The 17994-nt window shown below is 34.9% G+C and overlaps 1 protein-coding gene across 1 annotated transcript in view; it reads right to left on the bottom strand.

Annotated features, from left to right (window-relative positions):
• The window catches only part of HSPA4L (heat shock protein family A (Hsp70) member 4 like), a 59112-nt gene that overhangs the window by 35712 nt on the left and 5406 nt on the right, over window positions 1–17994 (bottom strand). Inside the window, exons 2-8 of the mRNA XM_033215209.1 lie at window positions 10949–11006; window positions 9202–9342; window positions 6398–6520; window positions 3831–3930; window positions 3163–3296; window positions 909–1153; window positions 696–772 (exon numbers count right to left, since the gene is read on the bottom strand). Of these exons, the coding sequence (XP_033071100.1) occupies window positions 696–772; window positions 909–1153; window positions 3163–3296; window positions 3831–3930; window positions 6398–6520; window positions 9202–9342; window positions 10949–11006 (878 nt within the window). The remainder of the gene's footprint in view (window positions 1–695; window positions 773–908; window positions 1154–3162; window positions 3297–3830; window positions 3931–6397; window positions 6521–9201; window positions 9343–10948; window positions 11007–17994) is intronic.

Genomic DNA, 17994 nt, shown 5'->3' with positions numbered 1-17994 from the left:
TTTCTTATTTCTACCTCCTAAATCCCTATAGAAGATATTTTTGATTACCAAAATCCTTATGAAAAAGCAATCATGTCCCCATTTCTACATTAATTTCATTTTAGAATCATCTATAGTTTATAAACACTTCCAAATAGAACTAGCATGAGTCTTTTTGTTATTGTTTTCATTTTTTGTTTTTTTTGAGACAGAGTCTCACTCTGTTGCCCAGGCTGGAGTGCAGTAGCGCAATCTCAGCTCACTGCAACCTCCACCTCCCAGGTTCACGTGATTCTCTGGCCTCAGCCTCCTGAATAGCTGGGGTTACAGGTGTGCACCACCATGCCTGGCTAATTTTTGGAATTTTAATAGAGATGGGTTTCACCATGTTGGCCAGGCTGGTCGTGAACTCCTGACCTCAGGTGATCCACCCACCTCGGCCTCCCAAAATCTTAGGATTACAGGCATGATCCACCATGCTTGGCCAGAACTAGCATGAGATTTATGATATAAACCATAAAAAGAGCCAGGAAGAATTCCCATAAACCCAGAATTATAGTGCCTTACTCTTATGAATAATGAGTTATAATCCTCTTCTCTAAAATGAGAAATATAAATCTTTTTAAAAAACAAAGTTTATTCTTTTATCATTATCTACCCCTGCTAAGTAGGCAACATTATGGTACAGTTTTGATAGTCCAGTAATTTCCACTTACTAGCTTGTTCCATTACTGCTTTTAAAGGGGGTTCAACCCTGGCCAAAAGGGAAGCACACAGTTGTTCAAATTGAGCCCTGTGAGAAAATAAAATAAAATTCATTATTCTGGGATTAAAAGTTGAACATATCTTCTAAAACAACAAAAAAACAGATACGATCTAAACATTATAAAATAAGTAAACACTTTTCAAACTAAAAACATACGTGGTACCTGTTCATTTTACTAGAAACATCAAGGTCATTCATGAAACACTCAATGTTCAATGGAAGATCTGATGCATTTGCACTCATTAGCTTCTTTAGTTTTTCACATTCCTGATATAAACGCAACAAGGCCCGAGAGTTTTCTTTCACATTTATCTTATATTTGGTCTTGAACTCATCACAGAAGTAGTCTACTAAAGCCTCATCAAAGTTCCTGCCACCCAAATATGGATCAAAGGTAGTAGCCAAGACCTGTTTAATTGAAAAAGCAGAACTGTATTTTCAGAATTATAGATTCTTCCAAAAAAAAAAAAAAAAAAAAAGAAAAACCTCTAAAATAAAAAAGTTTAAAAATAAAAATGACTCTAAAAAAACTTGTCCAATCACAGGAGTGCTGAATGTGGAATCAGAGTTAAATTATCACTTACATTTAGCCAATGTATTTCCTTATTCTGAATTTTCTACTTTATAGTTACAGATCCATATATCATAATTAAAAGAATTCTAATTCAGAAATAACTGAATTACAACAACTAAAGCCTCATTATCTCACTCACTTGGTTCTACAACAGCACTGAAAAGATAGACCTAAACCAAGTTTAAGAGAGTAAAGAAACAGTCCTAAGCATATAAACGAGAACAAAACATCCAAGAAAAGCAGATTCAAAGATTAAATATAAAATACCATAATTGGTCAATTTACAGATCAGAAATTAGGCCTTTTGACTATCACAAAACAAAAACAAAAACAAAAAACAAAAAACACAACCAAAAACTAACCAACAGGTAACAATTTAACCAGCTGGTTGAGCAACAGGCTTCCCAGCAGAAGGGAGTCACATAAATTCAACATGATAGTTCTTGAAAACATAGGACCAAACATCTAGGCTCTCTCCCTAGGGTAAAATGACTACTTAAAACAGTCACTAATAAAGAATCCTACTGTTGGTGTGGTTTTGCAGCTCTTTCTTTACAAGGTGGGTGGTGGGGTGGTAGTATGGTGGTAAATATCACAGGAGCATATGAGTGCAATCTGTGTGGAATGTCGCCCCACAGACTAGCACGGAGAATCCATATATAGACCTCTCATGGAGTCTAGTATTACCCAAAATGAAATGCAAAACCATCTTGGTATATAACTAGTACAAGTGTGTATTTCGGGAAGAAGGGCTATAGCCTTGATCAGATTTTCAAAGGGGTCTGTGATCTAAAAATCATATTTCACTACAAAGTTACCTACTAAAAAGGAAGGAAAAAAAACGTTCGTTTTAAAGTAAGTCAATATGTAAGACTAAACGCCAAGGATTAAGTCAATTTATACTGAACATTACCCTACATTCAGTCTGAGTCATTTCCCTTTAATTTTTTGATTACAAAGATGTTATTATAGTAATACAAATTAAAACAGAATACTTTTGCAGTGTTGCAGTTTATCTCCTAAGTAAACTCTACTCTCTGTGCATACTGGAGAGAGACCATAAGTCTGGACAAAAGAATCAATGTAAAAATGATTATAAATCCTAATTTGTAAGAAGCACATAGAAGTAAAATTATGATTAGAATGCTTGGATAGAAAGGTTTCTATAATCAATGGGAATCATTTTAGAAAATGCTTCCTGTAATTATATTTATGGATAATTTATGCTCCCTGATAGATGACTTCATTAACAATCTAACAATAGAAACAACAATAAAAATAGCTAATATATATTACAGCAGCTACCCTATGCCAGGCATTCCAAGAATTTTGTACACATTAACTCATTTTGTCCTGAAAAAATTTTTTTTTTTTTGAGGTGGAGTCTCGCTCTGTCGCCCAGGCTGGAGTGCAGCGACCGGATCTCGGCTCACTGCAAACTCCACCTCCCGGGTTCACGCCATTCTCCTGCCTCAGCCTCCCGAGTAGCTGGTACTACAGGCGCCCGCCACTTCGTCCGGCTAGTTTTTTGTAATTTTTAGTAGAGACGGGGTTTCACTGTGTTAGCCAGGATGGTTTCGATCTCCTGACCTCGTGATTCGCCCGTCTCGGCCTCCCAAAGTGCTGGGATTACAGACTTGAGCCACCGCGCCCGGCTGTCTTGAAAAATTATATGAGATAGTTACTATTGTTGGTCTCAGATAAACAAACTTAAGATTTAGGGAGATTAAGTAACTTGCTTGAAGTCATAAAGGGGCAGAGCCAGGATTCAAACCTAGCTATTATGGCTCTTTAGTCTGTGTTCTTAATATATGTAAATATAACAAACCATGTATTTACTTACTTTAAGTTTTCCTTTGTTAAAAGCACAAACCGAGACCTGATAGGCAGAATGTCCCATATCAATAAATACTACATTTCTTGGTTTCTCATCTAATGGGGGAAGATCCTGTTTATAAATTCCATACGCCAGTGCAACTGTATAAGAACAAAGAATTATGTTAATTCTAGCATAGTAATTACTTGGAAAACAAGAAATGTCACTTTGACACTGTACTTTAACATGCAGTACAGTAATACATATTATCTTCAAAGTAAATTAACTTTTCACAATTTGGTTAATAATCTTTTAACTTTACTTTTTCCTTACTCAACTACAACTCTGTAATAGTAAAGATCTGTAAAGCCATTAAGACATTTAACCTCTGCCAAAAAGTTGTACTACAAAGTAACAAGCTTATAAGAATCAGTACACACACACACACCACACACACACACACACACACACACGTATTTATATGTATATATAATTTTTTTAAAGAGACTGTGTGTAGTTCTGCCTCACAGGCTAAAGTGCAGTGGTATGATCATAGCTCACTGCAGCTTTCAACTCCCAGGCTCAAGCAATCCTCTTGCCTCAGAGTTAAAAAAAAATAATGCTTTGTTATTCATTAGAAAAAACACTACAATAATATTTTGCTTACAGGGATTTTCAAATTGCAAAGTGCTTACCTGCAGTAGTTTCATTCATCAGCCTTAAACAATTTAAGCCTGCAACCTGGGCTGCAGCCATCACAGATCGTCTCTCGGCATCAGTGAAAAAGCTAGGAATCTAGTATTTAAAAACAGCAGTTAAGTATAATGTTTTACTTAAACATTTTGTCAACTGAAAAATATAAAATAATTACCCTAAAACTTATGTACAGTTTAAAGCTTTAAAGCATATAATGATGTTCTAATTAAAGAGGAAAAATACTAGTGTTTTATTTTTTAAGTTTGACAATTTCTATGCTGTAAAGATCTGACCTAAAGTATGAATACTAATTTAAAGTAAAGTAATATGGCAGGGTTGCCTAAGTTTTATTAATCTAAATACTTCCTGTGTTAGTCTGATCTATTAAAAATATATTTGCTCATCTTTCATAATAAAAAACTGAAAATTCAAGAGTCTGAAAATGAGATTATAGAAATATATTATGGTATATCCATATAATGGAATCCTATGTAGCTGTTACAAAGAATCAGGTAGATCTGAATTGTTAAGGAATTCTATCTTTATTGTGTTAAAAAGGGCATGTATAACATTACTTCATTATTGTGTATATATACAACCAACCAGAAGAATATAGTTCCAACTGTTTAAAACAATTATATTTCAAAGGACGGGAACTATATTGTAGGGAACTTGTGATAAATATGAATTTCCTTTAAAAATCACCAAATAATATTAAAAAATATACATACATACATACACACACATATATATGTATATATAATTTTTTTTTTTTTTTTTTGAAAGAGACTGTGTCTAGCTCTGCCTCACAGGCTGAAGTTCAGTGGTACAATCATAGTTCACTGCAGCTTTAAACTCCTGGGCTCAAGCAATCCTTTCACTTCAGCCTCCTGAGCAGCTGGGACTACAGGTGTGTGCCACCATGCCTGGCTAATTAAAAAAAAAACTACAGACGAGTCTCACTATGGTTGCCCAGGCTGTTCTCCAACTCCTGGCCTCAAGCAATCCTCCTGCTTTGGTCTCCCAAAGTACTGGGGTTATAGACATAAGCCGCTATGCCCAGCCCATTAAATACATCTCCATTTAAAAATTAAACTCAGTCTTAAAATGTATAAAGATGTATATATGTATAAACCCTAGTTTTATCAAACTAACAAGTATTTTAATTTGGCATATAGACCAATTTCTAAAAAGCTATTAAGTGTATTTACATATAAAATAACTTGGGCTCTTCCAGTTTTAAGTTTCAAATAAGTAGCTTCCTTTAATTTTACTGTTTTATGAATTTAGAAATTTCATTGAACAGATTAACAACAGGAAAAGAATTTAAATTTTGCTCAATAAACTTGCTTATCTGATTTGGTATTATCCTCCTGACAAAAATCTAAGTTATAATGCATGGTTCATTTAATATTCATTGAGCACTTACAAACCAGGTACTTTCTAGTTACTAGGAAAATAGTGCACAAACCAGAAAAAATGCTTGTCCCTGTAGAGCTTACAATGGATCTACTGCACCAACCACAAAGTTAATAATGGTCAAAAGTTTGTATTACTCTGTTCTGACACGAATTTCTGACACAAAAGTAAAAGCAAGTATAATTAAATAGAAATGGATTTGAATTTAAGATGAATTTTTAAAATTTGTATGATTCTAATATATCCTTTCAAGTGGCAGTAAAACAATTATGAGCATGGGCTTGGGAATTAACTATCTGGCTCTAACACTGTATTAGTTAGCTGTGTCGATTTTGGGCAAGTTATTTGACATCTCAGTATCCCACTTTTTGAATCTGTAAAAGTAGGGTTAATAATATCCCTACCTCATAGATTGCTTCTGAGATTAAATGGGTTAAAATGCCAATAAATAGTGCCTGGTCAATGGTAAACTCTATTATTTGCTATTACTAAATGGCTAGAAAATAAAATATTAAGCTGTAATATTTTTCTCCCATTAAAAATTTCCAAATGCCTATGAAAAAAAACTGATTACTAAACTCACTGAAAAGTTCATAATCCAATTCTGTTTTTCTGATGACATGAGACTCCTGAACTTTTGTAGTCAAGTTTAATAGTAGGAGTTTATCAATTTAGTTAACATGTAGGTAAAGAACCACTTGAGGATGTTTAATGGGACCTCAAGAGATAAGACAGGGTAAATAATTTAAATGTTTTGTTAAGAATCCTTAAAGAATTTTTTTCCCCTGATACACAACCTCAAATTCCCAACTAGAAATTTTCAACTTTTGCTATAAAATGTTAAGTTCCTTACAGGTGGGAAGTTAATTGCTATCTGAGAAGATTCTTAGGGATAAATCCCAGACAGCAGCAGTCACTAGTTACATAACAGTTTTTCAAGAGTCACTGCTCATCATAACTGATTTTATGGGAAATTCAATCCTAAACTTTAGCAAGTAAGGCAATTTTTTTAAAAAAGAAAGTCAAATGGATTTAGGTTATTTACTGGATAAGGGCAGAAAGTGTAAGGGAAGAAAAATCTTTCAATATTACATTAATACACTGAAAAATATAATTCGAGGGTACTCATTACTGAAATAAAACTTACTGAAATCACACAGTCAGCCACTGGTTTCTTCAAAGCATTTTCTGAAGTCTCTTTAAGCTTGGCTAACAGCATTCCAGTAACTTGCTCAATTGCAAAAGGTCTTTCTTCTTCTAAGTACCGCACCTAACACCAAAAGTTGGGATATTTATTAAGAATGATTTGCTTATCCAACAAATATTTAGTGAGTATCTAACTCTATATGTGATACATACAACATGAAAAAGACACCCTTGCTCAAGGAAGTTTTCTTCCAGAAAGATTGCCATTTTAGAATCATGATCCCATGAAAACCAGTGACTATGTCATTTCTGAGGTTGTACCTTACAGACAGTATTATAACCAAAGTATTTTCAAAAGTATAGTCTCTACCCTCTCAGATCCCAACTTCCCACAAAAACAATTTTTATCATTCATTTTGCAAGTGTGACACAGCAAACAATGAAAAAGGAAAAGATCAAATAATCTTTCTTTTGAAAGTCAGAACTCTCCTTGGGTTTAAAATAAAAGCTTCAGTCATACAGTTTTGGGAAAAGGAAATGAGAACATCATTCTTTCAAGGAGCACAAGGTGTTTATGTATATGAGTATGTATAAATATGTATATCGAATGACATAAGATTTACTTTGAATCAGACCTAAAACTGATAAGCATTTGTTTCCAAACCTATTTACAAGTTAAGTTCAAAAACAAGTATTATGCCAAATTACTGCCTTTAAAACAGGTGTGCAGAAAGAAATCAAGCACACAGAAATAAGAGAAAATGAACCACAGTCTTAGTCTGACTATTGGAGGCATGATCATACAGTATTCTTTTGTATAAGAACATTCTATGTAATCCCAGCACTTTGGGAGGCCGAGGCAGGCGGATCATGAAGTCAGGAGATCGAGACCATCCTGGCTAACATGGTGAAACCCTGTCTGTACTAAAAACACAAAAACTTAGCTGGGCGTGGTGGCAGGTGCCTGTAATCCCAGCTACTTGGGAGGTTGAGGCAGGAGAATGGCGTGAACCTAGGAGGCAGAGCTTGCAGTGAGCCGAGATTGCACCACTGCACTCCAGCCTGGGCGACATAGCAAGACTCCCGTCTCACACACACACACAAAAATTTAAAAGTTAGATGAAATCAATTTAAATAAATGTATAAAAAACAAACGTATAACATGCTTGAGGAGTTGAACATTGATTTTCTTAAGTCTTCAAAAGGTGATGTTTCAAAGCTTTTTCTACTACCTTACAGGCACTTACTGTGAATGTATAAAATAATATGACTCAAAACTTTGGTTCTGCCTTTCTTTAAAAACATTATTGTGTTTTTCTCAGCCTATTCTCAAAGCCTGATCATTAATTTTCACTTTTAGAAGTTAAACAACTTATAAAATTAAGTAGTTCAAATTTTAAACTGGAGTAGAATAAAACTGGAGTAGAATAAAAATGTAACTATTAACCAGAGCTTAACATATCTAAAAGATACTTGAATATTATTTTATCTCAGTTGTTACTATCATAACCCATCCAGCTTCTCAGTTTAGTAACCTGAAAATTTCACCTAAACTATGGCTTCACAATTTGTTCCGTCTTCAACTTCTCATGGTGTCTTCCTCAACTATTTTAACAGCCTCCTGTCTCCTTACTAAGATTCATCATCCACCTTTTAGTCAGAACGCTCTTCTAAAAATGGAACTGTGTACATATCCGTAACACATACATCAAGTCTAAAATTACTTACTAAAAATAACGTTTTTAAGAGATAATTTGCACAGCAATAAGTTTATCCTTCTGAAGTGTACAATTCAGTATCTTCACAAAGCTGCGCACTGAACACCATTATCTAATTGCAGAACATTTTCATCACCCAAAAAGAAACCCATTAGCAGTCACTCTCTATTTTTCCTTCCCCTTAACCCTTAGCAACCACTAATCTGACTTTGTTTCTATGAATTTGTCCTACTCTGAACATTCTATATAAAAGGAATCATACAGTATGTGGCCTTTTGTATCTGGCTTCTTTCATCACTTGGCATGTTTTCAAAGTTCATACATGTTGTAGCACATATCAGTACTCCATTCCTTTTTATGGGCAAATAATATTCCATGTGTTAAGATATACCACATTTTGTATATCTACTCATCAGTTGATAGAAACTTGTATCATTTCTACTTTTTGGCTATTATAAACAAAGCTTTTATGAACATTCATGTACAAGTTTTTGTGTGCACATATGTTTCAATTCTCTTGGGTATAAGCCCAGGAGTGGAATTTCTGGGCCATATAGTAGTTCCATGTGTCGTGAGGCTAGTTTTTGAAAAAAATCAGCACAAACATGTTTTGGTTAACTAATGTACAACTATCTCAGAATATAAAATTAAAAATTCAGAATCCAAGTCTTACTTGGAAGACAAATATGCTTTAACATTTATAGTATGTTATAAGATTCTTCTAAATTAGAACTCATTAAACTCATTATAGCAATTAACATAACTTTTGGGTCCATTCTTCTGAATTAACATACTTTTTGGGTCTATTCTTTTGAATCCTATATACCTTTATTTTTATCCCCTAAAAACTATTCTCTTGAGTCTCAATAACCATTTTTTTCCTTGACAATAACAGTGTGATTTGAATGAAAAAATTATCTAAATTAGATCTCCTGGCATTCACTAAAATTATTACAAAAACTATTATCTCTTGGGTGTGTATGTACTGTATCTAGAGGAAAAAGGTCAAACTACAAATAGCAGTATTATCATATTGGGTTTCCTTAATTTGAAGATATGTTTGTAACCCTGGGAATATAAAGCTCACCTTAACTCCTGCACTTCCATTAGGCATCTTCTGCAGTTCATAGGGAAGCCTGATCCTTTCAGTCTGCACAATGGGATCATCAAATGATCGCCCGTGAAGCTTTTTGAAGCCATGAATCGTATTTCTTACGTTTGTGACTATCTGTTGGCAGTAAACACTTTTATTTATCAGTTACTTAATAAATGCAAAATAAAATTCTATCCTAATACTTGACAACCACCAAGTTCCTTTATCCTATACATCCAAGTTTAGGATTACACATAATCATTCATTTTTCTGGTTTCCAACTGATGGTAAAGTCATACAATGAGAATGTACACATTTTAACACTTGCCTCCCAAATTCTCCACCTATCCTGGGAATGTTAGATTCAAAATTAATGTCTTCAGAAGAGAAAGAACAAACCTTTAAAACATTTCAAATAACAAATATCTACAACTCATCTTTTTGGTTTTCCTCGACGCTTTTGCTCTAGTGAATCAGTATGAGCTAAGCATCCCAAATCCAAAAATCTGAAATATAATACTTCACTGAGCATTTCCATTGCGCATCATGTTGTCACTTAGAAAGTTTCAGATTTTGGAGCATTTTGGATTTCAGGATTTGGGATGGTCAACCTGTATCATGCAAACATTCCAAAATCTGAAAAAATACAAAATCTGAATACTTCTGGTCCCAAGCATTTCTTATAAAGGATATGCAACCTGTATCTTTGATTATTTCTTTCCACTTCCATTTCTGTGTTTTAATTTAAACTGGTTTATTATTGTCTAGTTTTTCTTTTTCACTCCATATCTAATTCTTTGTGAAAATCTTCATGTGCTAGTATGTTGCTTCCATTGCTGTGGATTGCTCCTAGGCTAGTAAATTAAAATCCCTTCCATGTAGCATAGTGCTAAGTGAAAGTGTCTTAAATTGTAAATGGCTTGCATTTTTGCAAAGCAATTTTTTCTTTAACTAGAATATGCAGTTCAAACTACAGAATATTACTGAGATCCAGTTGCTATAATCCTAGTGACCTTTAAAGCCAAATAGACCTTGATCTTCAATTATGAGATGAAAACTATAGGGATGCTGAATTACTATGTTGTTCTCTTTAGCTCCTTAGGAGAAATGACTTAAAGGTTGCTTTTAGAGACTCTGATTATCTGTGACACACATAGAAGGTCAGCCAGAATGTGAGATATAAGACCCAGATATATATAAAATGCAAGAAGTAATTGTTAAGGGCTTTTGGTTCAGGGAAGTAATGAAAGTCAAAGGAAAATCGATCTATAACATGGAATGTTAAAAGTCAACGTTCTAATCATAAGGATTACAAAAGCCTAAAAATATAAATACTTCAACAAATTCTATGTAAATTAGTGGTACCACATTGAGTTACTCTGGAAATTAGTTCTTTCATTTTTCCCACCTTATTTTACAAAGATGTTACTTACCTGTCATTCAAATGTATGTTCTAGACAGAATATCCCTCATTATTCCCTGGATGGTCACCTGAGACACCATTCAGGGAAAAACTGATGTCACACAGTAGCACACCCTAACTTCACAACTAAAAAATATTTTTAAAAAATAAAATTCAAGAAATATTTTACAACCCAAAGCAAATTATATCTAAAAACAAAGTACCTGTCCTATTTTCCTCACTGTCTTATTCACTCTTAACAACATAACTTACGGAACTTAGTTACCAATATTCAGTTAATTCTTCCTGTAAGTCAAAACATCCACATTAACAATTTACCTGGCTCTTTGCTGCATTTCCAATGGCTCGAGTTCTTGATCCCAATGATATACAGGCCCTAAACCAGAAAAACAAAGTTTGTTCCATGGTACTTTTCTATTATTGTGCTATTATTTTGCTTCTCCTTACACAAAAATAAATTTAAAAGGAGAAATATAATGATATATTATTTTTAAAATAGGTTATGCAAATCAAAAATTTATTTTAAAGCTTCCCTATATAATAAAATGGTGGTCAGAATAAATGTTACAATTAAAAAAAAATGTCCTAATAGCTGGCAATACAATGTTGATCTCCAAAACTGTTTTTCAAATTATATTGACCTATGACCCCTTAGAAGAAAACTCAACCATGTTGACCAATGGATTTTCAGGGAAGGTAAACAGTTAAAAAGGCCAAATCCTGGCTTTGCCATTTAACCTTGTGGAAATTACATAACCACTGGGTGCTTCAGCTTCTCGTCTAGAAGATAGTGATAATATCTGCTCATATGATTATATGAGAATTAAGAGAATGGAAATAGGTAAATTCTTTGAACAATAATTGGCACACAGTAAACATTATGTAAAGTATTGTATGTTAACAACCACATTTAAATGTAATAGCATAGAATAATAACAGAGCAAGCACAGAATAACATCTTCATCAAAATACTATTTCATGTTATGATTCAAGAAAATGTTTCCATGATTTCAGTTATAACTACAAGAAACTACATTCAATCAACAAACATTTATAGGCACTCCGTGTATACAAGTCACAATGCCTGTCTTGGAGAATGCATAGTCTATTGAAAAAAAATCAGTAGAATATATAGAATTAAGAATAATACTAGCAAAGAAGAGAATAATCACTTCTAGACAACAGAGGTGACTTCTTGAATTAAGACTTCAAAGGAGAGAAAAATTTAATACCTACTTGTCTTGCAGAAAAAGACAATCCTGATATATAGGTATGTAAGTCTGTTCTCCACGTAGTAGTCAAAGTGATCCACTTAAAAACTAAGATCACGAAACGCTGCTGTTCTCTGATCGTGAAATAATCCTCCAGTGGTGTCCTATCTCATAAAGTAAAAGCTTGGGTCCCCCTAACAGCCAATAAAGCCTTTCATGGTCTGGTCCTTGGCTGCTCTACCCTGCAAATTCAATCTAGGAGGCATACTGATCTCCTTGCTATTTCTAGAATACACCAGGCACCCTTTTGCCTCAGGGCCTTTGTAAATGCTGTTCTCTCTTTCTAAAGTGTTCAGAAAATACATCCATAAGGCCTGTGCTTTCACTCCTTTCAGGTCTCTGCTCAAATGTCAGCTTATCAGAAACACCTATCCTCACCATCCTATATAAACAACATTCCTGCTCCTCCCCAACACATACCTCACACTGTTAACCCAATTTTTAAATTTTTCTCCATAGTATGTATTACCATCTCATACAATTCATTTAGTGACTATCTCAGTACCAGAAGCCAGAACGTGAACTCCATGAAGGCGAGGTAACAGGTATCCACTGCCTTGATCTGCACTATCTAATATGGTAGCCACAAGTCATGTGGTGCTAGTACAATTTAAATTAACTAGAATATTCAGTTTCTCAGGACTAGTCACATTTCAGGTGCTCAACAGCCACTTGTAGGTAGCAGATATACAGAGAACTGAATATACGCCGAACAAATATACAACAGAAAGTTCTACTGGATAGCACTAGCCTAGATCTTCTAGCCTAGATCTTTTTCTAGGACATAATAAAACTACTTAATGAATGGAATAATGGTTCCTAAGGTAATGCTTATTTGAGGACTAGAAGAATATAATTTGGACTCGGTCAGGGAGAAAACAAAAAGAATACAACTTGGCTAGTTTCATAGGACAATTTGATAAGATAGTATCAAGGTCAGATTATATAGGGTCTCAGGTGCCAGATCATAATCTTAAAATTTATTCAGTTAATGAAGATTAAATTTCAATGAGGATTCATTAAACATTTCTGAATAATGGAGACGACCCTACCTACTGATATATAATACAAACTCGAGAGGCAATATTCCAGAGCAGTACTTTCCAAGGGCTGAAGAACATACTGTTCTGCTGGGGACTACTGGATTTCCAGGGAAAGCAAACAGTTAAAAAGTTAATTTAGTCAATTTAACACGTTTGTTAATAGTTACTATATGCCTGGCACACTGTGAGTTGCTAGGGATATAATAATGAAAGAAAATACGGTTTTGGCTCTCTTGGATCTCACAACGCTATAGACTCATACAAAAGAAAGTAAACCAGGTGCTATAACAGAAGGTGACCATGGTGCTATAAAAGTTTGTAACAACAAGAATTAACCTAGAGGAGGAGAGTCAGGAAAGGCTTACTCAAGGAAATAAGATTTTAAGGAAGAGTAAATGATGTGGGATAAAAGTGGTGGAGAGTTTGTTGGAGATCATATTGACCATAGTGTTAACTGATGAGTGGAGAGTAAAAAGTTACCAGTAATCTATTTCAGGATGGTGACAGCTGGGACACAAGAAGAAAAAAGAGATATTTAGGAGGAAACTTAAAGGACTTGGTGACAGACTAGATCTTCACCATCCCATATGGTAGCCACTAGCCACCAGCCATATGTGGTTATTATGCACATGAAATGTGGCTAGTCTGAATTGAGATGTGCTTATACAAAGTGTAAAATAAACTCTAGACCATGGGTGTCCAACCGTTTGAATGCAGGGACTTTTTTGTCTGTGGTGGCAGATATCACAAAAATGATGCATGGACCTTTTTTCTACCTCATCAGCTATCTTCGGTGTTAGTGTACTTTATATGTGGCCCAAGACGATTCTTCTTCTTCCAGTGGGGCTCAGGGAAGCCAAATGGTTGGACATCTGTGCTCTAGATCCTAAAAATTTAATACTAAAAAAGTAAAATATCTCAATTTAAAAATATTGATTATACATTGAGATAAAATTTTGGATATACTGAATTAAATAAAATATATTAAAATTAATCTCACTTGCTTCATTTTGCCTTTTTAATGTAACTACTGGAATTGTTTTTTTTGGAGACAGGGTCTTGCTCTGTCACTCAGGCTGGAGTGCAGTGGCACAATCTTGGCTTACTGCGGCCTTGACCTGCAGGGCTCAAGTGTTCCTCCTATCTCAGCCTTCTGAGCAGCTGGGACTACAGTTTGATTTTTAAAATTTTTTGTAGAGATAGGGTTTCACCATGTTGCCCAGGCTAGTCTCCTAGGCTCAAGTGATCCACCTGCCTTGGCCTCCCTAAAGTGCTGGGATTACAGGTGTGAGCCACTGTACCTGGCTCTATTAAAACATTTAAAATTACCTGTGTAGCTCATATGCTTTTAATGGGCAGTGTTGGACTAGAGAGTAGGAAAAGGCAAGTGACAAGAATAATGTCTAGGTTTCTAGTTGCACTCAATGAGACAGAAAATTTTCTAAGAAAGATAGGTTTGGGGACAGGACAGTCACAAACTCTATTTTGAACACGGTAGGCTTGAGGTAGCTTTGAGGCATCCAAGCAAATACATACTTAGAACTGAAATGTTAAAAGTGATCAGATTAAAGAGGAAATGGAAGTTACTGGTCTTTAGTTGTGATTTGGTGAAAAACAGGAAAATAAGCGAACAGCAGGAATCAGTGGCTTAGATGACATCTTCACATATCTTATAAATAACTCCTTGATTCAACATATTCTCTGCCAGAGTAAAAACTTACATATCCAGTATGGTAATGTGTAGATGTTGGCATTCCATCCTAAAACTCATCTATTAGAGAAAATATAGGTTTGCCATTTCTCAGTCTACCTTATAACCCATCTTGCTCCCAACTCCATTATTTGGACACACTTCCAAATACTTCTAATTTTTCAATAGTAGGCTACCATCACTTGACTACACTGAACATTTTATTTGTAGGTTGATTCTCAAGAGTTTAATTTTTGGCCGGGCGCGGTGGCTCAAGCCTGTAATCCCAGCACTTTGGGAGGCCGAGGCGGGTGGATCACGAGGTCAGGAGATCGAGACCCTCCTGGCTAACACGGTGAAACCTCGTCTCTACTAAAAATACAAAAAACTAGCCGGGCGCGGTGGCGGGCGCCTGTAGTCCCAGCTACTCGGAGGCTGAGGCGGGAGAATGGCGGGAACCCGGGAGGCGGAGCTTGCAGTGAGCCGAGATCACGCCACTGCACTCCAGCCTGGGCGACACAGCGAGACTCCGTCTCAAAAAAAAAAAAAAAAAAAAAAAAAAAAAGAGTTTAATTTTTGTTAGAACAGTAGAGCTAAATAAGATTCAGATTCAACTACCATTAAGCACTGGTTCCTTGAAATATGTTTCATACATGTATTACTTCACAAAGAAAGCTGAACAGTTACCAGTATCAGATATTCACTGAAGTTAAAAGCAGACAATTTTTAAAGTTAAAAAATCTGTCATTTAACCAGGTTTGGAAATGCCCAGTTTCAAATACATAGAAAACCCATTTCATAAAGGCACACTTCAAACTCCTTCGATTTTCTTTCAAATACATTCCAGGATGTTACAATCATTAAATAAAAAATATCTGCCAAGTACTTTCAGAAAAACCCAAATAAATTAAACACCTATTTGCTCTCAGAACTTTTACATTAGTAATAGCAAGGGAAATAGACACATTATAACACATATTACGCTGATGTAAGAGTTTTCACAGAAAGATACAGTTTATCCAAGTGTATACAGCATAATCTATATTTACTTTGTATTGATTATTTCAACTACTATTTAGAAATGTCATTTTATGGCTAAAATAAAGGGAGGGTTTTCAATGCAGTTCAAATCTATAATATCCAATCTGCTTTTGCTATTGTGTGGTAATCTCAGATTATCAGAAAATACTACAAAATTCTAAACAATGAAGATTTCTAAATGTCCTATGTCCCTTTTAGTAAGAGAGGGGCATAAAAATCAGAGGACAAGATGTTACTTTAAGAAAGCTGTATCTGTGTTTTCTCCTTAAAATTTAGGATTTTCTTCCTCTCTCAAAAAGTTTATTTTTATAAGACCAAGCATGATTAGGTTGGAGAAAATACACACTACCAGAAGAGATTTGTTGCCTAAGAGCTCAGCGCTGTTTGTTTGCTCCTTATTATTCTCCATTAAGATTCAGTCTTCACTCTCTAAGCTTTAAAAACAGCCCTTTTCTTTTCCTTGCCAGTTCCATAAAATCACAATTACTCTTCACCCTCTGCTATTAGTGTAATCCATAGGTTTAAATCACGGGCTGAACAAATAGTTTCAACTATGCTTGCCAAGATGTCTACAGAACAGGATTTCTCTACCTTGGCACTACTGACATCTTGGCCCAGGTAATTCTTTGTTGGGTCACTGGGGCTGTACTGTGTGCACTGTAGGATATTAGGAGTATTCCTTGCCTCCAACCACTAGATGCCAGCAGTACCTCCTCTTTCGACCTCAGTTGTGACATACCCCAAAGTATCTCATTCTGTCAGTTATCCCTTCAGAGGCAAAATCACCTCCAGTTGAGAACCTCCGCCCTAGAACACCATTTCCAAAATGGTGCTCTATGAAACATAGTTCTTCAGACGCTCAAATAAGCTTGGGAAAAACATCCCTTTCTTGGAGAATTTCAATGCTTATGAACAAATTAAGGGAACTACAAAATTCTACAGCAAAGAAAACATCTGGATATTGTTTCTCAAATTATTTGGAAAAAATGTTGCCCTAGAAGAGGGAGGGGGAAGAATGCTCTCAAAAAAGCTCACTGTTGGCCGGGCGCGGTGGCTCAAGCCTGTATCCCAGCACTTTGGGAGGCCGAGACGGGCGGATCACGAGGTCAGGAGATCGAGACCATCCTGGCTAACACAGTGAAACCCCGTCTCTACTAAAAATCAAAAAAAAAAAAAACTAGCCGGGCGAGGTGGCGGGCGCCTGTAGTCCCAGCTTCTCGGGAGGCTGAGGCAGGAGAATGGCGTAAACCCGGGAGGCGGAGCTTGCAGTGAGCTGAGATCCGGCCACTGCACTCCAGCCTGGGCGACAGAGCGAGACTCCGTCTCAACAAAAAAAAAAAAAAAAAAAAAAAAAAAAAAAAAAAAAAAGCTCACTGTTGCAATTTGCTTTCTAGCTTACTATTTAAAAATAAGACCCCTAGGCACATATGATTTAGTAATAACAAAGCTTTCAGCTTTTCATTGTGGACAAAGAATTAAACTTTTAACAATATACAAACAATAATAATTTAAGAGTTTTCAAATGCTTAGTAAATGTAATGATAAATCAGCTTGAAGCCATTAGGAGAAACCACACAAATATTTACATAGGTAGACAATATTTTAAAAGCTGATTAGGTATACTAGCTACATTAAATTTGATACATTATTTAACTATTATTATATTAGATACATTATTTGAAAAACTCATATTACCTATAATTCACTTGGTTCAAACACAAATATCAATGCATAACAATGTTAAAATTCTTTTGGTTATAATTGCTTAGACCAGGAGTTTGAAAACTACCACAACCTGCAACCTATTTTTGTAAATAAAGTTTTATCACAACACAACTATACTCATTAATTTATAATGACCACATAACAAAAGACTGTCAGTGCTATGTTAAACCTTTTTTTTTTCAGTGCTTAAGGAAGTCAGTTCAATGTTAAACATTTAGAAATCACCTGGCTTTTCATTCTTCTCAGCAAATTTGATTTAAAAAAAGCAAAGGTATTAACTGAATTTTTGTATGTCACTAGCAAAATATTAACTTGAAATGTCCATAACAGTCAATATATCAATGGGATATTATACAGCTAGCAAAAAGAATGAGGTAAATTAAAGCCATAAGTTTGAGAAGATATCCACAATATTTTGAGGTGAAAAGAAAACAATTTACAAAATATTTAAAAAATATTTTTTAATGAAAGCAGAATGTAATGTAATTCTGCTTTTGTTAAAAAAATTCCAGTTACATACATATAATCACATACTCGTATAGCTAGAAACAAATCAAACTTTAGGAGGTGGTTGGGAAGGGATAAAGGGGGAGA

Source organism: Trachypithecus francoisi, unplaced genomic scaffold (genome assembly GCF_009764315.1).
Source record: "Trachypithecus francoisi isolate TF-2019V2 unplaced genomic scaffold, Tfra_2.0 Lachesis_group1, whole genome shotgun sequence".
In the NCBI taxonomy this organism is placed as follows: Eukaryota; Metazoa; Chordata; class Mammalia; order Primates; family Cercopithecidae; genus Trachypithecus; species Trachypithecus francoisi.
The sequence above is the reverse complement of the archived record's forward strand: the minus strand, read 5'-3'. Positions and strand labels throughout refer to the sequence as shown.